This window comes from Scleropages formosus, chromosome 6 (genome assembly GCF_900964775.1).
Source record: "Scleropages formosus chromosome 6, fSclFor1.1, whole genome shotgun sequence".
Taxonomy (NCBI): Eukaryota; Metazoa; Chordata; class Actinopteri; order Osteoglossiformes; family Osteoglossidae; genus Scleropages; species Scleropages formosus.
This window is the reverse complement of record NC_041811.1, coordinates 8,836,576-8,862,930: the sequence shown is the minus strand read 5'-3', so window position 1 is coordinate 8,862,930 and position 26,355 is coordinate 8,836,576. Positions and strand designations below refer to the sequence as shown.

Sequence of the window (26,355 nt, the reverse complement as noted above, 5' to 3'; positions counted from 1 at the left end):
TGTTATGAATCAGGTTAAGGGGGGCACGGGGGTGCAGCGAGTTTGGCCGGGTCCTGCTCTCTGGTGGGTCTGGGGTTGGAGCTTGGGGTGCCTTGTGATGGACTGGTATCCCCTCCTGGGCGTGTCCCTTCCCCCCTCCAGCCCTACGCCCTGTGTTGCCGGGTTAAGCTCCGGCTCCCCACGACCCCGCTTGGGACAAGCGGCTTCAGGCCATGTGTGTGAGAATCAGGTTTTCATCTCACAGGTGAAATAAACAATTTGTAGCCACAATCAGTGCCTCCTCTCTCTGTTCCATGAGCATTATCCTCTGCTGAGCACTCCGAGGTAAGGTGCACTAAAAAATAAACAGAACAAATGCAAGAGTAGCAGATTTATCAACTGTACTTTATTTAGGCTCGCACCCTGAGCCTGATTTCCAGTAAATGGATCTATATGTGTGGAGCACGTGCTTTAATTATGTTAAGAGTCCTTGTCAAAACCCTTGCGAGTGTATTTAGAGTCAATCTAGTGTGTTAGCGCCCTCCACCGGCAGCGTGCAGCATATCGAGCATATCTCACAAGAGCCAACTTCTCAAATCAAAGTATAAATATGCAAAAAATGTAGAATGTTTGGGAAAAGCCTGGAAAACATCTCACTCCTCTTCTTTCGGTTCTGCTATTGCAACGTGCTTTCCCCTGTTTGCATAAGACGTGGACGCCTCGTACTTTCGCTTTGGCAGTTCTGGAGGAAGCGTCAATCAAAGACAGCTCCGCCTCCCGGCCAAAATTTGGACCAATGGAGGCGCCTGGCCTGGCGTTTATGTAAATTTTATGACGGTCGGACACGCCTTCAAATCTGAGCCATGATGTGTTTCTGATGGAGGGAGTTTTGCGAGAGTGAGTTTGATACGGAGAAAACCTCATGGTGAAGGTTAAAATTGTTTATTTATATGTAAAATACCTTGCGCACTGAGTGTGGAAATACTGTACCGAATCGAAGATCACGTGCGAATGCAGCGGGTAAGTATAAACACGTATCGAGTATCTCGAGCTGCCCGGACACACGACGCGTGGGGAAACAATGCGGGTGTGGAGCGGTTTCGAAAATACACTGGAAGTGCTGGAGTTACACAGTCGGTGCAACACTGACAGACATAACTCTGGAGTTACGCAGACAGTTCAGCACTGACTGAGACTCAGATAACTGGAGTTACGCAGACGGTGCAGCACTGACACTCTCAGACGAACTCTGTGCGGTTGCACACTCGGCAGTGCAACACTGGTGGGAATACAACAGGGAGGGAGCGTTTGAGAGTAACAGCGGAGTCCAGTTCAGTAGTGACTGAAGCAGCACTGAGAGTCTGTCCATCTAACTGCGGAGTCTCTCCGCCCGAAGTTGTCGCGCGCGCGCGCCGTCTCCCCGCTGACGCACGTGCTGGAGGGGCTCCTCGCGCCTTCGCTCGCTCTCGGTTCTCCTGGCAACAGCGCGTGTTGTCGGTCCGTTACCACGAAGTCTCTGTTCTCCAGGTAAGATGCATTCGACGCTAGCGCTAGAACCTTCCTAAGTTTTTCTATTGTATATAATATATGAAGTGTATTTTTTTTTTTTTTTCGTAAGATTACATTACTTAACCCGCTCTAAACTTCCTAGTTGTGAAAATAACTTATATAATATATCGGTGGGTGTTAAGACTCCGGCGTTAGTTACCTCAGGAGTAAAAAAAAAAAAAAAAAAAAAGCTGATTTTACCTCAGCGTCGTGAGCTACATTATTATTTATGATTATGAGGCCTTTTCCAGGCACAATTCGCGGTTATTTCCATACTAAACTTATGAACCGCCGACGTCGGGACGTTACAGGTGAATAAGGGCTGTTCCTAATAATACACAGTATATTTTAACGAAGTAATATTTTACCTTCTGTATCATATGTATGGAAACAGTGAAGCAGTGAGTGCGTAATATATATCGGTGCTGGATCAATCTGGATTTGACATTACTATAAATATTAAAAGTTGACATACTAGTATGTAAAGGCTGGAATAATATGTAACAGTAAATATGCAATAAATGACACCATCTTATTTTTGTAATACTATTGTAATTGTCAACAATCTGTTTTTTATAATGATGTACAGCAGGTGCGGTCCCCGATGGGGTTGTGTTCCACGAAACCCATCATAAGTCAAATATCCTAATTTGAAAACGCATTTAATACACCTAACCTACCAAATATCATAGCCTAGCATACATGTGATGGCCGACAGGGGCTTCCTGCCATTACGCTGGGCAATTATCTTGAGTTTCTCCTCAAAAGTAATTGACCTCCTCTTCTTCTTCCCGCCAGTAGCAGGAGACACAGATGGGCGTTTCTGTGACATGATGGATCCACAAAACACAACATAGATACAGGGGGGATATCTTTATAGCGACCGCATGGCAGACTGGGAGATGCTGATCGCTGCTGCTGCCCAGCATCTTGAGAGAGTATCGCACCACATATCCCTTGCCTGGCAAAAAATCATAATTAAAAAAAAAAAAACGTTTTCTATTGAATGCCTTTTGCCAGCTCACCGTCGTACAGTCGAAAAAAATCATAAGTTGAACCATTGTAAATCAGAGACCACCTGTACATCCTCATGGTTGCACTTTGAGAACCACTCTTAAGGTAGAGTTTGCAGTATTTCCTGGTGATGCTGTAACTCATGATGCTGTTGCTCAAAAATATTCTGGAAGCCTTAGTTTAAAATGTGCAAACAAGGTTTTGCAAAGAAAATTATGACCGAGCATCTTGAGTGGACCTCTGCTAAGGCTGCCTAACGAAGAGATGCGGTTTATACGGTTGGTATGGGGAGGGGTCATCTACATATTGTGGTATGGACATCCACCGGGTGCTGGACTGGATTTGACACGCTATATTTTTACAAGACCGGGTCCTCCTCCATGGTCATACAATCCCTTATTGTGCATTGTGGAACATCTTGAAGGTGGCAGGTCCCATTGGTGAGCCTCCATTTTCAAACAAACTATAAGATACCGGGAGTCCTCGACTTACCACATATGTGACTTTTGACAACCTGCATTTACGACAGCTGTTTCATTGACCTTTTTATATTATTTTTGAGTCCCGATTATTAGCCGAAGAACAATCGCTCTGTTGTATGATAACATCGGCTGGCTGTACTGCCACAAGGCACCATATTTCTTATTGACCCAGTCAGTGTGTCTGCCAGTGACTGTGTACAAAATTTTCATTTACAGAATGTTTTGTTTGTGATTCCATTGACATTATTTTTTTTTACAATGGCTAGCAAGAAAAATCATGAGAATTCTGGTGGTCCAGAAAAGAAAAAGCTCAGGAAATATGATGGCAATATGAAAATATAATATTGTACTGTATTTGCCATTTTTCTTATTTTGTATTAGTATTGTTTTAATATGAGTACTGTGTACTCCAGCTGGGGTGGCAGCAGGTGGTGTATTGCTCAGCTGTTGTTGGGACTGATCTCTTTTCAGACAATTTGAGGTTCCTTGGAGTCTCAGTGATAAGGCACAATAATGCTTAAAAATGGTTTTGCTATTCTGCAGAATTTCACCAGGGGTGAAGCCCCTGTGTGCACACACTCGTTACAGGACATACACCTGTGTTGATGTTAATGCTTCTGTGTTGTAGCATAGAGATGCTTTCTGTGCTAAAACGTCCTCATCATTGGGTTGACAGTAATAAGTATGAGGAAAAGAATACAGTAAAGAACTGTTCCTTTGAGCAAGTGTTTGGCAGGGTCCATTCTCAAAAGGGTCCCTGCTGATGCCGTATGAGCGTGCGGTGGCCGGTTGGAGGCAAATTTGGATTAGTATGAGTTTAAAAATTCTACTTGTGTTTATGCGGGTTTCCTCTGCAGTCCAGTGCCATGTGTTTCAGGTGAACTGAAGACTCCAATTTGTATTTGCATGTATATGTGATTGCTCTGCAACTGACTGGGTGTACTCTGCCATACACTTTATGCTTCCAGGATATGCATTGCATCACTATGACTATGATCTGGAGAAGCTGTTACTGATAATTATGGATGGATAAGTAGAATAATGTGCCATGGAAAGGATTTCAGGTAGCAAAGCCTGTACTACAGCTAAAACTGTCTGCTAAGCAACAAAACAAATCAATAAACTTATTTAGCTTAGTAAGTTTTGCAGCACTGGTAGGAATGGGACTTTTTACTCATGCATAGCATCACTCTGTTATTCCTGAACTGCCCATTTGACCTGTTGTCATGAGTCCCTGAACAGCTTCAGCTGCACCCGGCTTGCAGGGAGACCCCCTGAAGGCATTGTCAGCTCTCGGCTAATTTATGTGGGGTGGAACACTACCACTGCATGGTTTGGGGTCAAAGTGTGAAAGTGAAAGCACTGCCCGCAGGAAACGGGACAGGGGTATGCCGATTCAAATCTGAGAACTCGGGTGCCAGTTTATCTGAAGTGTGCTTGAGCGAGGTACATATCTGAATTGCTCCAGTAAATGTCCTGCTCTATATGGATGTACTGAATGAGCTCTTTTGTCTGGTGGGGTAAAAAACCGCCTAAATTATTGTAGCAGTTGCTAAGCTCTATCTGGTGTCTGACTAAATACAGTAATTAGATGGTGCTAATATGGATTTCATTCAGGACACCTCAGTGGTCTGCATTAAGAATATGGGTTTGAGGTGTAGCATTTGTGCTGCGTGCTTAAGAAGTCTTAATTATGCATAGATTTTTTTTTTTTTTTTTTTTTTCCAGCTGAGTTTTGTAATAATGCCTAGAATTTTACATTAGAAGTAAATGTAGATTCTTTGGGTTAAAAGTTCTACATGGTGTATAGCTGACCTTGTGGCTTCTGGCTTTGAAAAATCTCCCCTCCCCATCCCTCAAGCACAGTTATCAACAGATATCCATTATTTTTTTCCTTGTCTGTTATATTGAAGGGCAGTATGGTAGAATAGCATGGAGGGCTTGCTCAGTTGACTCAGACTGTGGGGTGTTTGCATGTTCTCCCCGTGTTTGCATGGGTTGGGTGCTTTGGTTTCTTCCTACAGCTGAAAAATGTGCTTCAGGTAAATTAGTGACAGTAACCATTGAGAGTTTACCCTGCCTCATGCCCTATGTTTCCAGGATAGGCTTCAGACCACTGTGACCCTGCAGTGAACAAGCAGCTATTGATGGATGGATGGAAAATTATGCATCTGAGTCCGCGGTGTCTTCCAGTCATCTAAAATCTGAACTAACTGAAACAACCCAGTGATGTCATCTCAGCAATGAAGGAGGATCTGTAAGATGGGAGCAGTAGTACTGATAAAATGATATCTATTCAGGCACTTACAGAAAGAATTTCAGTATGTAGTGAATGGGGTGCCCACTTAACTCCAGAAGTGCTGGAAAAGCTACAAGTAAAACCTGTAATAGCTTATGATTAAAAGTGTTTAACACTTTTAAATGTGTTAAGACAGTTCATTTGCCCAGAGTGCTGCAGAACTCTTAGTTTGTACACAGTCAATAGATAAGTTTGAGCAGCTAGCTGAAGATTCACTGGATCAGTCCTCCTTGCATTGATGGGTTCTCTTAGGATTATGGAAAATAGGTAGGTGTGGGTGTGAGAGAGGGGAAAAAGAGAGAGCTCGAGTTGGGGTAGCTGCTTATCTGAGGGCCGGCAGCTGGCAGCAGTGCAGCACAATGTCTGCTGCATGTTAAACCGCCACCAGAATGGAGTCTGGCAACTGGAGTCGTAGAGCTGTTCAGTCCAGAAGCTTCCTCGGACATAAATGGCCTTCTTCATACAGGTAGTCTGTTGGGCAAACTAAGTAGTATTTGAGTCAGCATTTGGGGGACACCGTTCTGGAGCAACCTGAAGCATTCTGGCACTGTGCCTGAGCTAGGTTTCCTCTCTTCTTTTTCACAAAGTCTTGTTAGCGATGTGTAGCAGCCCTGTAAGCAGTTTTTTTTTTTTTGGAGTGCTTGTCTACAGGGGTATTCTTTCTCTGTAGGTGTAGTGTTTGTTTGTTGCTTCATTTAGCAGACGCTTTTCTCCAAAGTGACTTCCAATGAACACAATGTAGTGTTATCAGCCCACACAACTTATTCACCGTGGTGACTTACACAGCTAGATATACTACTTACAATGGGTCACTCATCTATACATCAGTGGAACACACTCTCTGTCATTCACACACTGAGTGACTTAAAATGATCAGTCCACCTGAACAGTGAAATATGTGTATGGGCATTTTTGCTTAGTTTAAAATCATCAATCAGTGCATCAGCTCTCTCAGGTCAGAGAGTATCAAAGTCATAAGAATAAAAATTTACAAATGTGTTCCAGAAGGTGCTAAAATACCTGATGGAAAAATTAGCAGGTGACTTCATTGCTTCTCTACATTCTTTCCTGCTAGTGTGTGCAAATCAGTATTCCTTTGGTTTTGCTACTCTTCTTGTTTCCATTATCGTTAATTCACCGATGATATGTGAAACTAATCTAAAGTAACTTAAATTGTTTGGTCTGTAGGCTATGGTACAGCTGGAGAAACTCAAAGGTACTACAAGATGAGAAGTTCAATTTTGTGACCTTTGATTGCAAGATGATGGTCATAAGCAACACTCCAGACACTCGCACATTATATTTGTATCTCAACAAAGAAGAGAATTCTTTGTCTCTTACTTTCTCTCTGCTGAAGGAAGAGAGCTTGGACAGTGAGGCACACTGTCAGTTGTGTTCCTGTGTTGGATTAGGAGAAGCACATGAGGGTAATCAGCTTTCTGTAATCTGGCTTCCTGCGAAAGGCGAAGATATTGTGCCGACCACTTGTCCGGGAGTAACAGACTCTGTGCTCATCCTCTGAATTGGCAGCTCACTTTGTCTGTTGTGCTCTTTGCAGAGTGATATGACAGCAGTTGGTGGAAGAGCGAAGCACCAGGGTTCACTTCCTCTTGTTAGCGGTCGTTGTTTTGGGCTCAAGCATGAGAGACTGCATTGCACAGGTGTATAGCACTTCCCTTGTTTCTCTTGGGCTCAGGATGAGGGCCACTGGCAGTGCCTCAACCAAAGAGGATTGCTCTCCATTAACCCACCTGGCAACTGATGAGTGGGCCTTGGTGGGGGAGGGGTCGCACTGTTGTGTTCTCCTTCAAAAACCAGGCTGTGATATGGCTTCATGTGAGGTTTTTTTTTTTTTTTTTTATTTATTTTTTTAAAGTGTGGTTTTGATTACAGCCTCTTTTGGACCAATACATAAAGTGATGAGGTAGGAAGGGGCAACAGGTGGTGAAGCAGTTAGAGCTGCCACAGTTGAATAACCTGTGTTTGAATCCTACTCCTGCTGTAGTTCCCTTGATCAAGGTACTTATTCTGAATTGATGAAGTAGAAATTACCCACCTGTATAAATGGATAAATCATTGACTACTTAGGTGTCGTGCCACTTTCCTTGGTTGCACCAGAAGCTCAAGCAGCTCCTTGTTGTGTTGTTGTCATGGCGACTGGGAGCCTGCAGCTTGGCGTTTCAATGCGGAGCGAGACGTGTCCCTACTGCACAAACAAGCATTTCAGAGCTTGTCTTGTTTTCCTAAATGAGCTCCCCACCCCTCTGGGTACCTACTTAACAGACCCTTGAGAGCTTTAGTGTCGAAAATTGTCAAACACAGCACTTTCCTTTAAAAAAAAGGTTTTAAAGAAATACAGAAAATAACTGTACACTCTGTTCCCTCCAGTAGAGAGAATGAAAGGGGAAGTGGTAGTAAATATTTCTGTCTTCTGATTGCTTCATGTTCAAGCAGAAATGTAAGTAGAGGAAAACATCTTCTGTTTTTTAGTCTCTGTTCATAAAGAATGCTTGCGTTAAGTAAGACGCACACGTGTGTGTGTGTGTGTGTGTGTGTGTGTGTGTGTGTGGAAAGTGGCATCTGGCTAGTCTACTGTCTCCTCTCCCTGCCCTTCAGTTAAATTCAAATTGAGAAGCTGTCTCATTGTCAAGAAGAAGATAGTGTAAAAGAAGTACAGAACCAGTAATTTAGGTGCATGGTTAAGTCCAAGCACTTACACAAGTGATGCACTTAAGTAACTCTTGCTTCCTCAATGTCTCTCTTCAATGAAACAATCCCATGACAGCTTCTCAGGCTGAAAACTAAAGGTTTTCTCGTCTGTGTTTAACCATCTCCATCCACTTACCAGTTAACATAATCTAAGATGGAGCTTGCCAGTGAAACAGTTGTAATGCCCATGGCAGGGAAAGTGGCACAAGTAAAGAATGAAATGTCACCTATTTAGACAACTTTGATATGACACAGACACATTTAGCTCAGATAAGTTGTTTTTTGGATTCCTGTTCTGTCCTCCTACTACTCTGTACTTGTAGGCTGTACATGGCTGCTTACTAATGTGCATCATACTCTTCTTGACACTGGTTTTTTCCAATTCCCATCCCTTTCTCCTTTCCTCTTAGGAATTATGGAAATACTCAGCGTGCTGTACTGCGGAAAATGTGTCTTGGTCCGAGTTACTGACATCCTCAGTCAGCCTTGTGCATCCAAATGAAAATCCTTCAACCAACGTTTTCAGTACCATCAATCATGTGTTTGACGTGCACTTCACCTGTAATTCTACTAGAAGTTCAGCCCTGATTGAAGCAGCTGTCACCAAGGAAACAGAAGAGTCTATGAACTGTGAGCCATCAGCCATGTGCTCTCCAGTGTTCTGTCACATGTTGCAGATGGGCTGCGTCAGGGCGTTCACAGAGGGTGAACCCTGCTGAGAGGCAGAGACAGCAACCGTGCCCCACTTTGCACCAAGCGAGACAGATGGAAAAGAGAGCACTCCGGCCCCCCTCAGAAGACTCAAGGGAGTTGGAGGGCAGCTGGGGGTCCAGGGAGAGCCCTGTGGGAGATGAGGACTTCTGCCTGGAGATGGATGAGAATGGCATCATCGGGCTGGGAGAGGAGCTGCTCTGGGAGGATGGGTCACCAGACCTTGAAGAAGAGCCCTGGTCTCAGGCTGGCAGGGACCTCCAGGAGGACCTGAGTGAACTACTGGGATCAGATTCCCTGTCTGCTTCTCCTGAGGAGCTCAGACACACTCTGTCACTTTGTGAGTTCTTTTGATGGCTTGTCTATTGTTGGATGAGGAGGTAAAGTAATGGTTGAGGAGCTACAGTTGAAACTGTTGAAGAAATGGGACCTCATTATTGGGACTGTATTCCAGCTCCTGTCTGATGTAGTTGTCTGAAGATTTCCACCTGATTATTCAGAAGAACCTACTTCGGAACAGATCTATTGTCTTAAAATGTGCTCTTTTTTTTTTTTTTTTCTTTAGCGCTGCAATTAATCTTGTGTACAAGATGCCCATAGGGTACAAGCGGTACTATCTGATATGTGTAAATTGATTTTTTTTTTTAGTCTGGATTGCAACAGGGGAATAGCTTTGAAGTGGTTAAGAGATTTTTTTTTTTTTTTTTTGCTTACTGCTTGCTCTTTCTGTTTCCCTTGCCAGGTGACCTAGAAGACATGAGGAGTGGGAACAGTGTGGTAGAGCACTTAATTGGTGAGGAAGAGGAGCAGAGCTGCGCCATCTGTGGCGAGCAGGCTGAGTCGCCACCAGAGAGGGATGGGCAGCTGGAAATGTCAGAGGAGGAGCTAGACAGGGAGGGTGGACATAGAGGAGGTATAGGGGTGTGGCTTGACCTGACAACCCCTGGTGGAGAGGAGGAGACTATGACCAAGGGTGGAGCAGCACTGGCAGTAGCACCCCTTGAGCAGTGGGAGGACAAGTCTGAGGAGGTCAAACCCCAGGAGATCAGCCGCTCTGCGTGGCCTTCAAATACAGTTGTCCAGCCAGTCTGTGTTGTGGATGAATACAACTTGCTCACCAGGGCCTCAGTGGAGAGCCAGGAGCCAAGAGTTTTGTACCCCCTGGCATCAGACAGTAAGCCTGTAGAGGGGTTGAGAGGTGAGAGAGACCCCTCTTTATTCCCTATCCCATTACCCAGGAAAGGGAAGCCAAGGCTACATGAGAACATGCAGCTGTCTCCCACTCCCAGAATGAGTACAAAAGCTCAGATGTCTCCTCCACGGTCACACCCAGGTCTTTGCTCACCTACACGGGATAGCCAAGGTCACGTGAACCCTGCAGAAGCCCCCAAAAAGCCATCCAAAGGAAGTCCTTGCTTGGATGGCAGCAGGTGGGCCTCACCTGGCTTTCAGATGTAATTTTGGTATCAGTTTGGTGACTTATCCCCTTTGCTTCTCAATGTAGGTCACTCTGTTCAGTCCTTCTTATCATGGGGAAAATTGTGCACTGTAGCACATTGAGGCGTAACCAGGCGTGGAGACCACTGCTACTTGGAATAATCTGAAACTGAATAATTTAAACAATTTGCATAAATTGCTGATATTGGTAATAAGAGCAGAATCCAAGAAAGTAATTTTCTCAAACTTTTGGCTCAGCAATGACAGTTGATGTTCTTGTGCTTGTCACTGAACTTTTGTTTCCTCTGCTGAGTTTTTTACGTATTGTCATCTTACCTGTCTTTGCTTTCTTTTGTATAAGGAATTGTGTGTTTTCCTGTTCCATAGGAGAGGGCAGCTGACTCACCGCCTGCCCGACTTTTCCCGAGTGGAGCCCAAGGTCCGATTCCCCAAGGAGGTGTACAAGCCTCCGAGGAGCAAGAGGCCTGTCCAAGGGAGGGGCTCTGCCACGGAGATGCCACTGGTCTTTAAGTCCCCTGCAGATATCGTGAGGGAGGTTCTACTGAGCGGACCTGACGGGCCTCCAGCCGGCCCGCCCTCCCTCACACGTTCCTGCCACCCCCTCCGTGCCGCTCTGCCACAGGAGTTCCGCTCACCCCAGCAGGCTCACGCCCTCGTTCACCAGCTGCAGGTAACGCTTGTCCTTCCTGCTCAAGCACAGAGGTCTTCAAACACGTCAGTGCTGACGACGATGATGATCGTGGAGGTGGTTCCTGGTAACATTTCAGTGCTTTTGTGACACCTCTCCTCCTCACAGGAGGACTACAACAGACTTCTCACCAAGTATGCCGAGGCGGAAAACACTATAGACCGACTGCGCCTGGAGGCCAAGGTGTGTGTGTGTGTGTGTGTGTGTGTGTGTGTGCGTGCGCGCATCCATGTGTATCCATGTGTTTGTTTGTGTCTCATGACATATGCCTGACTTTGAATCAGTTTCCTGCATAATTCATCGCAGACCACTCACAATGTTGAGCTCTGTCAAATCCACCCACGACGTGGGAACTTGTGAGATATTTTTAGGCCTCTGTTTTGCCTCCTCCGAGCCCAGCTGCCACATAAATAAAGTGAAATAAAGGAAACGGATGCTGGCAGTGACACCTAAAGCACTGTGTCTCTAGGTTGGGATCATGGAGAAAAGTTTGGTCAAAAGAGTTCAGAATATTTTCATATCTTGAAATGGCACAAATGTTTTCATTCCTGGCTTCAATGTGGTTGAATGACCTTTCTCTCTCACTCAGAACTACTGAATCTCTTTTTACATTTAAGAAGGCTCTCAAAACTCACCTTTTCCAGACTCACTTCTCCCATGATCTCTTAAGTGCCTGCTACTATGTAAATGTTTATGCTCAATAACTTTGTGATCATAATTGTTGAATAATGATAAACCTTTACTTGTGTGATGTACATTGGTTCAAATGGTGGAATATAACTAAATATACTTTAGAATGATGTGTCTGCATCCAAGTCTCTGGTAATGTAACACTCATTTTTCTGTGAGATGTATGTTGGTTTGGAGAAAAACATCTGTTAACTGAGTAAATGTAAATAGGAACTTGTCATATGTTGCCAAAGTGGTGTTTTGGGAAATGTGTATGACCTTTTGATTTTTATTTTTTCAAAATTTCATGATGCATGTTGTAACCATGGTTCATATGTTATGGGATAAATATGGACTCATTGGGCCTTAAGCAGGAGCGTTATTCTAGATAGCACTCCATTTACTTAGACTGCTAGAACATGTGGCTCTCCTGGTTGGCGGTCTGAGGTCAGTCAGATACACTGAGACTCTTTTGTTGTCTAGGGTGGAAGTTGGGATCAAAGGGTGGGAAGTGAGATGTCAATTGATCTAGTAGTTCATAACCCCCAAGTGTAAATGCTGATACTGGGGATTTGCACAACTGCGCTCGGTTTCAGAATCACAGTATGGGGGCAGTCAGTCTTGAGCAGTGGACTGTATGGCCAATGCGATGCTTTCAAAGTCTGCTTACAAAGTGCCCACTGCCCAATGTTGATTGCAATTGGCCAGGCTTATTCCAGACTGATCTGCTAATGAAGTCCCCTCCCCACCCCACAGAGAGTCCAGAGAGTCCTTCTGTTACTCATCCTTAATACTTTGACCTGGCTTGTCTGTCATCTTACATCACACTTTGTCTGCGTTAAGCAGATTTAAGGTACAAACGAAATTAAAGTACACTTTTTTGAAATGAAATCTTTTCTCATCCTGTGGAAACACCAGGGGTTGATGTTTTTTGAGGGTTAGCCCTATAGGCAAGGAGTGTGGTGGGGTATGAGATGCAAACTGCACGTGAGCATCAGTCAGGGAGGCTGGGTCAGACAGAGCTGCTCTTTCTGCACAAAGGCGTCACTCATTGCCATTCAAGGGCACTGTCCCCCACTATGTATGAGTGTGTTTGAAAGAGGGACAGATATGGTAAGTGAAAGACTGCTTTGTCACACATCTATTCTAGGGTTTTGTTTTGCCCACCAATATTTCTTCCATAAGACTAGATTATTGTGCTGTACTGGAAGAAGCTTTGACTAATCAAAGTGAGAAGAGTTTGGTTTAATCACAGGACAGTGAGTAGTCATAACATGTTTGTAGCCAGTTTTTTATTTAATATCACAAGTCACATTTTCTGCAGCTTTATTGAATTGCAGGGTTTCTGCCAGAAAAACATGTCAGCTCTTGAAGATACTGTATGTTAGTCTATTTATGAATAATTCTAAATTGCTGACATTTCACCATTACTGTGCTGTGGTGTGTGTTGTTACTAGGTGAACCTGTATGCAGACCCCCCTAGACCAAGTAATCCTGTCTGCTCTGGCACCATCAGCACCGCCAGTTCAAAGGTCATGAACCTCGCCTTTCCGCAAGCCCAGAAAGCAGAGTTCAGACCCACAGCTGAGCCTTTGCCTCCAGCTGCATTCAGTCCAGGTACACACTGCCACCTTGTGCTTACTTCCTATAAATGCTTTGTGGCATTGGTATGTATTTGAATTATATGTATCCGTTTATCAGTTTATAATGCTTGATGTCTTTTTAAATAAAGTTTAGACTTTTTTTAATTCCACAACTTCTAGTAACATTGATTAAAACTAATGTATAATTCCTGAAAATAAAAAAAATCTCCACAAAATTCAGCTAAATGCAGATTTTTTTGAATTCATCCATTAGATTCATCCAATAAATGTGCAATACCTGTCATTTTGTCACCACTTTATTTTCTTTATTATCTTTGCTTTGGTTTCCATGGTAACAATTTGACTTTTTTTACTGGCCTCTTAGAATCACCAAAATTAGGAACACTAAAAGCCGCCTGTGAACACTGGTAGCGAGTTGAATCAAGGCAGTCTAACACAGCCCTGTTCTGTTTGGTGGCACTTTACTGCCACCTTGGTTAGTAAACACAGGTTGATCTCACTCCACTACAAGCAGATATTTTTAGAACATGGATTAGAACATAGGCAGTACTGTTCATAACAGGAGAGGCCAAGTGTATTTGTACTTCTGCATCTTTTGAACCACCTGTCAGTTCAGCTTTTGTTCTTTTTTTTTTTGAACTCCTTCAAAACAGAGCAGGCAGGAGCAGGCCATGAAATTCCTTCCTCTCAGACCACCCCTCCGTCGCGAAGTCTCAGCCTCCGAGATGGTGGACAGCGGGGCCATGTTCTCTCCAGGCAGGCTGAGCACTTCCAGTCACGAGTTAGTTTCTTTTAACACATGTTCTTCCGACACCCAGAAAACACATACGTAGTTTAAAGAGAGGACGGACACTGCTAATGTCTGAAAGGGTGCACTGCTATGTCTATAGATGTGCTTCTGCTGCTGCCTTTAAGCATACTGAGAAAGAATTACTACGCGCTCTCTTCCTGGAGACATTAATATTCAGTTTTATTGAAATGAGAATGGGAAGTTCCCAGGGGATGAATATTGTGCACTTCAGTGAAGGTTAATTCAAATGGCATGGCCCAACTGACCCTCTCCACTGGATTCTTCAGCTTGATTCCTTTGAAGACCTTCTGAGGAAAGGGAAGCTCAAACTCTCTGAGCTGATCAAGGTACCTTCAGTCACTGTTATCCCCACACACCGTGTTGTGTAAATTGCCTAACTGTAAAACTGTTCTGAAGTGCAGACTCCGGGGGATTTTATTCTGGTGTGACACTTTTGGTGTTTTAGGGAACAGTAAGTGAGTAAACAGTTCTTATTTTCTCAAAGTGGTTGATCTAAGCAGAAAGTGCATCCTTAAGAGTCAACCCAGTTATAGGCATTATATGAAAGCCTCTTTGATAAGAGGATTTTATTGGTTCCAGAGTAGGTGTTTCAGCTGTCTCACAGTTGCCTTATCTTGGGTTTTCTGACCCACCTCAGAGTCTTTCAGACCTGGGCCAGGAGCAGGAGGCCCTTGAGAGAGGCTACTTGGAAGCACGAGATGAGCATCGCCTTCTGCAGCAACAAGGGAACGAGTCGGGGACCTTTGACCCAGACAGGTGCAACAACCCACCATTCATGGAGATTTATTATCATTTTGTGTGCGACCAAACACTTGGATGGTGGCTCCTCATGTTAAAGTTTGAGCTACAAGTTTTGAAAGATATCAGCTTTTTCCAGTTCTGTTGGTTTTAAGCAGCATGTTCTTGCAAATTTTTAAAATGTTGTGTTTCCGCAGCAAAATTGACCTGTTTTTACACAACCAGTTCATGTTTAGTGTTTGATAAATAACTCCACGAAACCTTGGACATTTTTATGAGGTAAATTGTCAGCAATTAGCATTGAACAGAAGTCTGTGGAGAATATTTTTATTTTCAGTCATTTTATATTTAAAGTTAAATTCGAGCCAAAGTGTTTTTATGAAAATTTTAAATCTTAAGTCTTGGAAATGGGGGAAAAATGTATTTCTTATAATTATATCCAAGACTTTTATTATTTGTAATTTTCAGCTTTATTTGATTGTAACTTGGTTGTTGCAGTGACACTGGATTTGTGTAAAAATTGAGTTACAAAAAGACTACTGTCCTCATTGCATTCGTAAGATGAAGAACTAGTGTATATATGAGGACATATACTGTATGGTGTCACATATTGATTAAAAATACACATCACGTCATCACACACCATCTGAAACCGCTTGTCTCATACGGGGTTGCGGGGAGCCAGAGCCTAACCCAGCAACACAGGGCGTAAGGCCGGAGGGGGAGGGGACACACCCAGGACGGGACGCCAGTCCGCCGCAAGGCACCCCAAGCAGGACTCCAACCTCAGACCCACCGGAGAGCAGGCCCCGGTCAAACCCACTGCGTCACTACGCCCCCACCCCCTTTATAAAAATATATAAAATATATTTTAACCTTGGGGGCGCGGTGGCGCAGTGGGTTGGACCGGGTCCTACTCTCCGGTGGGTCTGGGGTTCGAGTCCCGCTTGGGGTGCCTTGCGGCGGACTGGCGTCCCGTCCTGGGTGTGTCCCCTCCCCCTCCGGCCTTACGCCCTGTGTTGCCGGGTAGGCTCCGGTTCCCCGTGACCCCGTATGGGGCAAGCGGTTCTGAAAGTGTGTGTGTGTGTGTGTGTGTGTGTGTGTGTGTGTGTGTGTGTGTGTTAACCTTCCATGTTAGGGAATGATGCCTCCCAAGCTCCTCAGTTATTTCACCACATGCAAGCTCTAGATTGTTAGCTTCTTAATGGGGACTAACAGCGTGCTGTTTGTTCAGGGAGTTAGAGGGGCAGATCTTCCGCTCAGGCATGCGGCTGGAAGAACTGAGGGAGCGAGTGGGACATGGGTCTCCTGAACACCCCCTCTCTACTGCCCTGTCGTCTCCACGGAATGGTGGCGATCCCACCCCACTACCTGAGGTACGATCTCCAGCATCCACATAGTGTGCTTGCTGTGCTTCTTATGCAGTGACTCGGCATGACTGAGTGGGTGAGTGGGCACCAAAAGGCTTGGCTGCCAATGCTTTGTGTGACAGATGATGTAGAAAAAGGTAGCACAAAGGTTTGAAAAGCAACCACTAGATGGTGACTTACTTTCTGAGATTTCATAAGGGGTATAACTCATATGTTGTCCAACACAGAAAGCCCAATGCATGACCCTATGTTATACAAAAACAATGCCCAAGCTGCTCACCCCCCATTAAAAAGACTGTAGAATTAAAAATAAATAAATAGCAATTAACTTGAAGGGCACGAAATAGGAATGTATCTACATAAATACACAGACATGTAAGTAAGCAAGGCATAAATATAAGCATTCAGAGGCATAAGGGAACTGTAGGTTGTAGTAGTAAACGTGTTTAAGTATCTTCAGGGTCTGGCAAAGCCATGTTTTTGATGTATGAGAACAGACATTGTCAAATACTGGAAAATTCCGTGAAGGAGCCCCACAATGTGTCTTATGTTTTCCGTTTTAAAAATTGCATTGGGTCTCAGATTCAATGCGCAAATGAATGGGGGTTCACTACTCTTGCAACACTTTAAAATAAAGCAACAAGCCAGTAAAGGTGATTAGGTCGCAGTGATTGGTCGTAGTCATCCCTTCAGGAGGAAATGCTTTTAATGGTGAAGGGTGGAACAGCAGATACAGTGTCAAATACTGAGGAGCAAAAAAAGGTTTATTCAGAACAGGCCCAAAAAAATATGTTTTAGGAGCAGGCAAGGTTTGGTTTGGTTTATCTTCATCTATAGCATGAAAGGACTACAGCTGGGTAAATCCTAACCCGTTTGGCTGTAGTCCAGACAATGCATCACCTTGAACCAAATCAAACTATGATGTGCATAGATAGAGGAGGTTATGTACAGGTGGTCCCCAATTTACGATGGGGTTACGTCCCCCGAAACCCATAAGTTGAAAATGCACTTAATACTCCTAATACACATCTCTGCGTGACAGACTGGGAGATGCGGATTGCTGCCACTGTCCAGCATTGCGAGAGAATATCGTTTGCCGGGGATCAAATCGAAGTACGATTTCTACTCAATGTCTATCGCCAGCTCACCATCGTGAAGTTGAAAAAAAATCACAAGTCGAACCATCATAAATCAGGACCACCTGTACTCTACTGAGAGCAGCTGACCAATCTTGACCCAGCTGGATAAGTTGGTCTTCTTCCCAGGGAGCTTTAATAGCAGTCAAAGAGGGCAGGTGTAACATGTTTAAGTGATTGCATAGTACAGAAATGGTTCCTTTCATAGTGCGATCTAATTTAAAAACAAAAATTAACAAAGCCATGGGAGGAGGCAAAGGAAAGTGAGATTATTTTCTTAACAAAGTGCCGCAGGTGCAAGATCTGGTAAAAGTGATTTTTTTGGCTCTTTAATTTGCCAGATCAAAGGAGCCAAAACAAGAGTCCATAAACTGAGAGATCTCAGTCCCGTACAGTGCCAGCTGTAAATGTAGAATGTACTTACCTGTCTGGAAAATTAATGGAAACCAAAATATTTTCTGAACTGAGCCCAAATTTTAAGCGTGTCAATTACTAGTGGGTTGGAAGAGAGATTTGTTTCAATAGACACTTTAAATACGAGACGTGCTTTGCTGAACTGAGAAATCAAGCTACCATACAGCAACAATGCCATTCTTACCTTTTAATCTGATTTAGAAGTCCTGTTTGATGTAGAATGTCCAGGAGGGGTGGGCAGCCACTGGCACTTGGACCCCCAGAGGTTCCCCCCCCCCCCCGACTTTCAGTGGGAGTTTTTTGTACCTTTTCTCCATGACCAGTAGTCATAGCTTTATAAAAGCATTGATAATATATTATACTAGTCTGTAGTCAACTGTTTTCTTTGTTCCTTTGTATTTATTTCTTTTGCCTTATGCCTGTGTTCAAGCACTGTATAAAAATTAGTTAAATTGAAATATTGTGAATAACCATGTAACTACACTCATACTGAAATTATAAATTGCGTTTTCTCAGCTGACCCACATTTTACAGTGAATAGAACACTGATACAGCTGTGCCCTTGTTTCAGTATTTTTCTCCCTCCCTCCCCAGAGTCCCGTGTCCCCTGTTGAGGGTGGCACCGTGAACCGAGAGGTGAGCTCTGTGAGTGGGGAAAGTGAGGTTGAGGTTGAACCTGAGGGGGAAGACTTGCCCAACACTTTTCTTTTGCCACTGCAACTCAAGCAAGAGCGCGTGGAGCGTGACTTCAACACCCTGCTGGACCAGTGAGTCCTCACTGCTTCTTGGTACCCCTGAGCTCTCTTCAGTTCTCTATAACTCCCCACCAACCAGCAGTAGCACATCCTGCAGGCTTGTTAAACTCAGTTTCCTTTGCGGGTTTCTTTTCTCTAGTGCTCTTCATAAAACTAATAAAAAAGGCAGGATACCTGTTTTACTGTATTTTTAATCCCTTCAAGGATGATGCAAATCTCTGCGCTTTTTGTCTTTCAGGCACCAGATTTTCAAGGAGCTCCCACGGGTGCTGGACCTGGGTCAGGGGTCAGCGGTCACAGACTGCAGAGCAGCACATGCAGTACTCCCTGGGACTAATGGGTTAGATGTAAAGCATAATTATGCAAAGAGTGTTGAAAGAGACCAAAGTGGAAACCAGACGTAAGTCTACTTTGCTCTGAGAGTGTGGCATGAGGTAGACAATTGTGAGAGATCTGAACCTGTGTTTCTACGTGTTATATTTGTTTTATTTAACAGACCGCTACAGGGATCCATGGCAGCGTTGCCAGATGGGAAACCCGCACCCACACCCAGGAAGCAGCTGAAGACAAGTCTTGAGGAACCTGTCCCCAACTCCTCCAGGCCCTCAGGGGTTGCCAGAGTGAAACTACACAGCAGCAGCCTGACAAGCCTGGGGGAGAGCTCTTCCTCAGAGCACCAGGCTTTCAAGCTGCACCATAATCACGGGAGAGCGCCACTTGTGGTCAGTGGCACTGCACTGTGTAACCAGATTGATTAATATTAAAGTATTAGTGTTAAGAATTTGGATGCTAGAATCTTGTAGAGGTTGTAGAAAGGGTGCCACAGAAGTTTTTAACCTTAATGTCTTTTACACAAGTCCAGCTCCATTAAATATTTGTGCATAAACTATTGGCTGTCAGCTAATATTAGAGAGATACAGAACTGTATTATATAATCCTTTTGAGTATTACTCTGTTAATAGCAATTTTGATGATGTTACATGTTTATAACATTTTATAATGATAATTTATTTTGGTAGGATGGAATTGTATCTCCGGAGACAGACAGTGGATTCATGGGCTCTGAAAGCAGTCATTTAACCCCTGCAGTGCATGCCCCCTTCCATCAAACAGTGAGGTCAGCTTCACCACTGTCACATAATCATGATTTGCCACTCGCACTGTGTGAAATCCAGTGCTTTTCATCACTGCCATCATATCCTTCACCTCTACAATATTTGTAGCCCAGGTTGTATATTTTTTTTATTTATTTTATTGTTGTCAGTTGGGTTCCCTTTCCCTTCTCCAGGCCTTCTGATCCTTTGGCAGAAAAAGGAGCAAAATCCCACCAAAGCCCTCCTGAGCCCCTCTCAGCCTCCGCCCCTACACCAACTCGGTCCCAGAGTGGCACCGTGGGCCTCAGTGAACATCCACCATTGTGGGATCAAGCTGAATCCCGCAGTGGGTTGGCTCTACCCAGCACTAGCTCTCCGCAGCACTGGGCACGCAGTGTGACCAGCGAGACTGCAAGTGAGTCCGGAGACTCCTCGTTCCATTCTCACTTAGTCTCAGGTGTCCTTCTAACCCTGCCTTTATCTCCGTGGCAGACTCTTTAGGTGTCTGCCACCTCTCCAGGGATGCTGTCTTCTTAAAGTACTGATTCCATGTTCTTTCAGTTGACATACTACAGTTTAGAAAAGTAGCAATGTCTGTGTGAAAGGTGTTCTCCTGCCATATGGTGGCAGCAGTGAATAGCCTTAGTTATCTGACTGCAGAAATCAGACTTCAGGGATTTGTTTGTCAGGGAAATTTGTTGTTTGTTGTTGCCTCTTGACTGTAAGGTATGTGTTTTAGCCATGAGAGTGCATAGTGATCACAGTAAAATGGTAAATAATCTTTTGGTCTCCGCTCATGTTTCTGTCTTTCCTGTTCACCCTTCCTTTCTCAGCCTGCAGTGTGTCAGAAGGAGAAGATGGCCGGGGCATTGGTTTCCCAAGTGTGACCGGTGAGAAGCTGTTTCGGCAGAGGAGCCCCTCTCTTTCCTCATCACGTACTTGCATTGATCCCTTTAGATCTGGTGGGCGTGGCCAGCTGCCTGGGCAACGGTGAGTCTCCTGCATGCTACTCTATTGATAACTTGTCACACTGCACTTCATTCGTCTTGCAGAGTGAGAACTGAACAAAAACCCACAGGCAAAAAAGCACTGCTCAAAAACAGCATCACACACCAAGATGGTTTTTGCACCGCGTTAATAAGTAAAACACCTGCTTCTGCTGCTATTATTATTATTTATTAATATGTATTCCTTTAGTTAACTTTTCTCCAAATCTGTTCAATAAGCTACTTTTCTACAAATGGGTTGTTTTTAATGGAGCAATTTTAGGGTGAGTTCTTTGACCAAAAGTACAACAACAGAAGCAGAAATTACATATGGTCGTTCTCTATTGGTAGGCAGTAGCTCTAATCACTGCACCACGTGCTGTATGATTGTATCTGAATATGTGTATAGTTTTTGTCATCCATACCACACTGTGCCTTGCCAACAAACACAAATCCACTGAGATCTGTGCACCACCCTTTGATTCCAGTGTCAAGGTTTCTGCATCTCTTAACTACAAACCTGTGAAGAACATTTTGGCAAGATCACCTGCTGCATTCTACTCTGTGCTTTATTTGGCTCCATAAATCACTGCAGTGTTCAAAATTTAAAATATTTTCTTCCTTATGATTTATACATCAGGGGATTCTATCCATAGTACCTTAAAGATTGCAGTATTGTGACCTCAGAAAGGTTCTGGAAGCTGCTGCTCCCACACAGCACAGCTTAATTAATACCTAAATGTCTTCAAAAGCAGGACTTGGTTTATGGACCTTCCATTGTGAGTGGAGCTATTAGCTCACGTAAGGAGAACTTTCCAGAAAGGCTTTCTTATCAGATAGGGGAGGGAGGAAGCCTCGCCACATACCTTGGCAAAGGAGAACCAATAAACCAGCCGGAAGCAGGACGGTGAGGGTCAGAGGTCACCAGCAGCGAGTTGCACCAGGAGAGCGTGAGTGCGCATGGTGTGACCTCTGGAGTGGGTGTGCTTGGCATGACAGAGTAACACAGGAAGTGGTCTAAGAAACAGACCACTCAGTGTCCATGTGCAACACTCTCACCTTCTGTTTAGCTTCATGATGTATGGAAGAGTCACACTGATTAGAGTTGAGGCTCTGGTGGCACATGTTTGGAAACACCTGTTTGAATAGGGTTGTTTTGTCCTTCCACGTAGAATTGGAGTGTCGTGGGATTGTTCACAGAAGTATCTGTTCACTGGATGTCACATTGGACACCTGTTGATCAGAACAAGCATACACTGACACAGTGGAGTGTTTGACATGTAAATTCCACACATCTCCAGATCAGGTGCATTTCGGGCACCATTCAGGAATGGTGTTGTCACTGCCAAGTCGTCATCTTCTCTGTTTATTTTCTGGCCTGAAACAACTGGCCCAGGTAGTTTGTAAATGTCCATAGGTGGAGTGCTCGCCTTATCTTCAGACTCAAATAAATTTGCGATGTAAAAAGTCAAAAGGAAGTTAGCTATTATTAATATAAATTTAGTAAAAAAGTCAAAACAGCACTGGAACTGTGTGTATGTCTCTCTCTCTCTCTCTCTCTCAGCAAGGCCATTCAGTCTCTGCAAGCTGAGGTGGACCGGCTAAAGGAGAGCCTGGAGAGCAGCCTTCGACACACTGTCGCACCCACAATCCACGCAGGAGTGCCGCACACTCGGAACACCTCGCTCCATGCCAGGTGAGATCGTGGGATATTTGCTAAAACTGCACACTTGAGTGTCTACCTCTCATTGTGTCAATTTGTGTTAGGCACATTCTGTGATTGCCTGACTCCTTGTTTAAAGTTTTTCATCTACCTGACAAAAAAAAAATTAATATACATACACGATAAAATTCTAGCTGTCCATCTCGTGCCCGTCACTGGAAGATTCTCACAATCTATCCTTGGTTTCAGGTCCACTCAGCATCATGGTGACAGTGGACAGAGAGAAGACGCTGAGCAGGAAGAAGAGGAATTAGGGATGAGGAGGGTTGAGCGGCCTGGTCCCGTCCTCCGAGGGAGATCTACCTCTACCCCACGCAGGAGACCCGAGCACAGCACGTGTGAGTGGAACAAACCTGCATACCCACACACAGAAAATGTCTACCTATTCTCTTATTGATTGCTTGTTTCCTCCTTTTCTTGTCCCTCACAACTTCCAGCCCCTGACAGCGAGTGTGCTCGTACCCCAACGTGCCGTGCAGCACAAGGAGTGAGAAGACAGGCTCGAACGTTTGTCACACACAGAGGATATAGTTCCAGTAAGCAGAGATCTGTGCAGCAACCTGACTGGAATGATGCTGTTACTTGCCTGTGTGTGTCTCTTAACCTCTGAGTATATGATGCAGTATTTTGGTGTCGCCACAGGACCAGAGCACAGTGTGACACTGCCTAGCGAGGATAATGAAACAAACTCACTGGAGAACAAGAGTCTACTGTGTCCAGAACCCTGGCACCATCCTCCTGGTAACCTGTTCATGTTTGTTTGTTTGTTTGATGGGGAATCTAGTAGTATAGTGGTTTAGAGCTGCTGTCTTTGGATCCAAAGGTCACAGGTTTGGGTCTCATCTGCAGCTCTAATATAGAAATGGATAAATCCAAATGGGTAAATAATTATAAGTAGCTTAACGCTGTGAATCGCTTTGGAGAAAAGCATCAGCTAAATGAAGTAAAGTAGTTTTTTTTTTTTTTTTTTTTTTAAATCCTTTTTTTAAACAGTTGTGTTCACTTTCCTAATGCTCCTTGTTCTTCAGGAAAGCGGGTGCCAAGGAGTTCCACAGTGTCTCCAGATGCCCATCCCTGTTCACAACACTGTCCACTGTGCAAAGGGTCAGGGCAGGTGCACAGGGCCGATGTGAATGGTGAGCTATGTGAGAACCTCGTTTTTCTCAACACCATCAACCCATTTTTTTATGTCTTTATTCTTAAACCCTTTATCATCATCCAATTCAAGCGTATTGAAAATCATGGCACTACAAGATAATAATTACTGTTTATTCTTCTATTTCAAATGTTTATTTTTTCGGCTTTTCAGTGGAGCGGGACTCAAAGACTCAGAGAGTCACCCCCCACCATGGCCAACCCAGGAATACTTCTCGCAGTGGCTCAAGGGGGTGGTTTATGAACACACCCCTGCCCCCAGCAGTCCTCAGCAGTGTACCAGTGGTTCAGTGTGTCCCTGTTTATCCATCAGTGCTGTGAGTGGAGTGCTCTATATATATATATATGTATATATATATATATATATATGTGTGTGTGTGTGTGTGTGTGTGTGTGTGTGCTCTATATATAATATATATATATATTATATAAAAAAAAAAAAAAAAGCTGTCATGATTTGGCAAATAAACCTGTAAATAAATGGCGAATGCAGGATGCGGAAACAGAGTTGTCCTGTGATATTTAAAAAGGAAACATGTTAATGAGCTCTAATCTATGTCTTGCAGGTATTATGCCAGCCCTGTGCTAAAGGCAACACCTTCGCATGCACAACCTGTCTGCCTTCCACTGGGTGAGAGCAGAGAGGACACTAGGGTCAGAACTCAAGGGGGGAGTCGTTATCCACGCAGGTCCCATTCAGCAGATGCGGCGCAGCTCAGCAGATCCCTGAGCCAAGCCATCGAGGTTGCCGCAAACATGAAGATCACCTCCCAATGCATGGTCCACTCGCTCACGTCTGGGCTTCGCCACCAAAGGGCGTTGACACACACTTCCTTGCACTGAAGATCCCAACGGCAGGGGTCGCAACATGACGATCTGCCCCAGCGACAAATGCTGCGTTGACTTTTCTTACTCAGGGCATAGAGTTGCTTGAGTTTATCTGGGCTCCTCTCAGAGGAAATGTTTACAGAAAGGAAGCACAGCACATAAGGTTAATTCTTGAAACTGAAGGTACGAATTCCCTGCCCCCCCCCTTTCTCTGCAATCCCATTTCTGATAAAATAGTGTTTTGTAACTTGTCACTCTGTCTGAGCAGCTAAGCACTATAAAAGCATTTATTCCTCTAATTCTGTAATTGAAAGAGCAGAGTCTGTTGTCCTTCCGCCAAGGTGGTTATCTGCTTGTGGAAAAGGAAAGCTGAGAACGTGCTTCCCTGATTAATTAGTTGCTGATCATTTAATGAATAATTTCAAAGGTTAGATCATCCATCTTCATTTTAAATGTGCTTTTTACCTAAGAATTACTGTTCAAAACCTAAAGCTGCTTGAGACATGAATTTTTTTTTACAATGGCTAATGAAAGACCTATCTTTGCAATACAAGCGGTTCTGAAAATGTGTGTACTTGAAATTGTTAAATTGGATTCTTATGTTTATGTTAATGAAGGTGTTTTATGAAAGTACTAATCTCGCATACATTTTGGTACTTAACAGTTCTGCGCGGTGATATTTGAGAGTGGCAGTGTGGAGTTATACGTCAGGGATGCAGGTTGGTTTTTCCCAGGAATATGTAATTAACTGTGTGTGACTTGTACTGTGTTAAAGGTCCTGTTGTCCGTTATGATTTTAGTTTTTCACTTTACTGGAGATGGACGATGAGTCCTCAGCAGTGCTGACTCCTTTACCACCAATACAGATACCAGAAATAGGTTTTACTTATTTACTTACTGGTTATTTGCAGGCACTTGTTGCGAGATTATAAAGGTGGGCTTTCCAACTCCTTGCACTGCTTGTAGTTAGTGTTCATGTCAGGTGACCTTTATTCTTCCTTAAATCATTCAGGGCTGAAATATGAAGGCACTTGGTGGCCCACCCATTTTCCGAGATTCAGAGAGGTCAGTCTGAGCGCTCATCGGATAAAGGGCCCCTCAGGACAGATGAGTGCAGCTATTTGCTTTCGCACTGCTAGGTAGGTAGAGAATTTAGCCCTGAGTATATGTATATTCTAAATAGCGTCCAAGTTTTAATAAAATTAACGTAACATGGCTTAGAAATCATGTGACAGCAGCGGTAGAGGAATCCAAGGACACAAGACCAAATTTTGTCTTAACTTATTGTAATGTTATCTTTTTTGTGTTTGTGTCCAAATTTAAGCACACTTTCAAGTGTCACACAACCGTTTTTTTTTGTTTTTTAAAGTGTGTGTGTATATTTGCATGCTGCAGGGCAGCACAGTATACACACATGCCACTTATCTGTAGTTTTTAAATCTGTGGAATATTTACCATGTTAAATTGTGACTCCAGCAGACTTTGACAGAAAATAAGATATATTTCTTTAACGTGAATGAAGTAGTCTTACTGCTAGGTTGATGTTTCAGCAGAGTGTATTGTAGCAGTAACATTCAGGAAAAGCAATTGTTTTTACAATATTTGTAAAACTAGCAACTTTTTTTTTTTTTTTTTACTGAGTTCTTTAAGCAGGACATTAAATGTTAGAGGTTTTTGAGCTTTTGTAGTATGAATGAATATTTTGTACAGGAGAAAGCTTTTTTAGCCTTTTATTTTAAGCTTGAGGAAAGTGATGCTGATTTTGAAATTTTATAAAGAAATAATTTTCTACTAGAACCTGGGGTGTGTGATTTACTGATTAGTGTTTCTCTGGTAGCTGAACAAAGTGGGCAGTGTTCCTCTCTAGAGTGAGTGCTTGATGTAAAAATGTGCAGATTCCATGTCCAATTTCAATGGAAGCCAAATTTATTAGACAGCTTTAGTACATAGGTACATGTAGAGTACTTCATTTTGTGCTTCAACACTCGCAAACATATAATTCCAATAAGTTAAACAGGTTTGAGACAGACTAATTTATTCATATCTTTCTCTCTGATAAATAACTTTTGATATAAATCAATAAAATAGACATAGTGGATGCTATACAACAGCAACAAAAAGGGGGGGGGACTTAAAATAAGCATTTGCATCACAGAAAACGCATAGTGCAATATACAGCCTGTT

The 26,355-nt window shown here is 43.7% G+C and overlaps 1 protein-coding gene across 4 annotated transcripts; it reads left to right on the top strand.

Moving 5' to 3' along the window:
• Positions 1-850: 850 nt before the first annotated feature.
• akna (AT-hook transcription factor) lies at positions 851-25,895 on the top strand. Of its 4 annotated transcripts, XM_018732980.2 has the most exons (24): positions 851-999; positions 8,442-9,082; positions 9,485-9,940; positions 10,076-10,172; positions 10,567-10,870; positions 10,997-11,071; positions 13,015-13,174; positions 13,815-13,942; positions 14,239-14,298; positions 14,610-14,728; positions 15,945-16,086; positions 18,225-18,397; positions 18,624-18,785; positions 18,882-19,107; positions 19,405-19,502; positions 19,650-19,894; positions 20,313-20,469; positions 22,030-22,161; positions 22,378-22,526; positions 22,626-22,724; positions 22,831-22,929; positions 23,217-23,324; positions 23,498-23,660; positions 23,910-25,895. In XM_018732980.2, exons 2-24 carry the CDS (start codon positions 8,797-8,799, stop codon positions 24,184-24,186), a joined length of 3,915 nt encoding a protein of 1,304 aa, XP_018588496.1. In that variant the 5' UTR covers positions 851-999; positions 8,442-8,796; the 3' UTR covers positions 24,187-25,895. The 4 variants fall into 4 exon arrangements, with proteins under 4 accessions (XP_018588496.1, XP_018588495.1, XP_018588492.1 ...); XM_018732979.2 differs by having other exon boundaries at positions 9,485-10,172; positions 19,674-19,894; XM_018732976.2 differs by having other exon boundaries at positions 9,485-10,172.
• Positions 25,896-26,355: the final 460 nt, after the last annotated feature.

What these genes read in the sequence shown, in the direction of transcription:
- akna (XM_018732976.2), top strand. Translation starts at nt 8,797, where the DNA reads ATGGAAAAGAGAGCACTCCGGCCCCCCTCAGAAGACTCAAGGGAGTTG. An exon ending in ATCCCACCCCACTACCTGAG is followed by an intron (nt 16,087 to 18,224) that starts GTACGATCTCCA and finishes CTCCCTCCCCAG; the next exon opens with AGTCCCGTGTCCCCTGTTGA. An exon ending in CCTGTTTATCCATCAGTGCT is followed by an intron (nt 23,661 to 23,909) that starts GTGAGTGGAGTG and finishes TATGTCTTGCAG; the next exon opens with GTATTATGCCAGCCCTGTGC.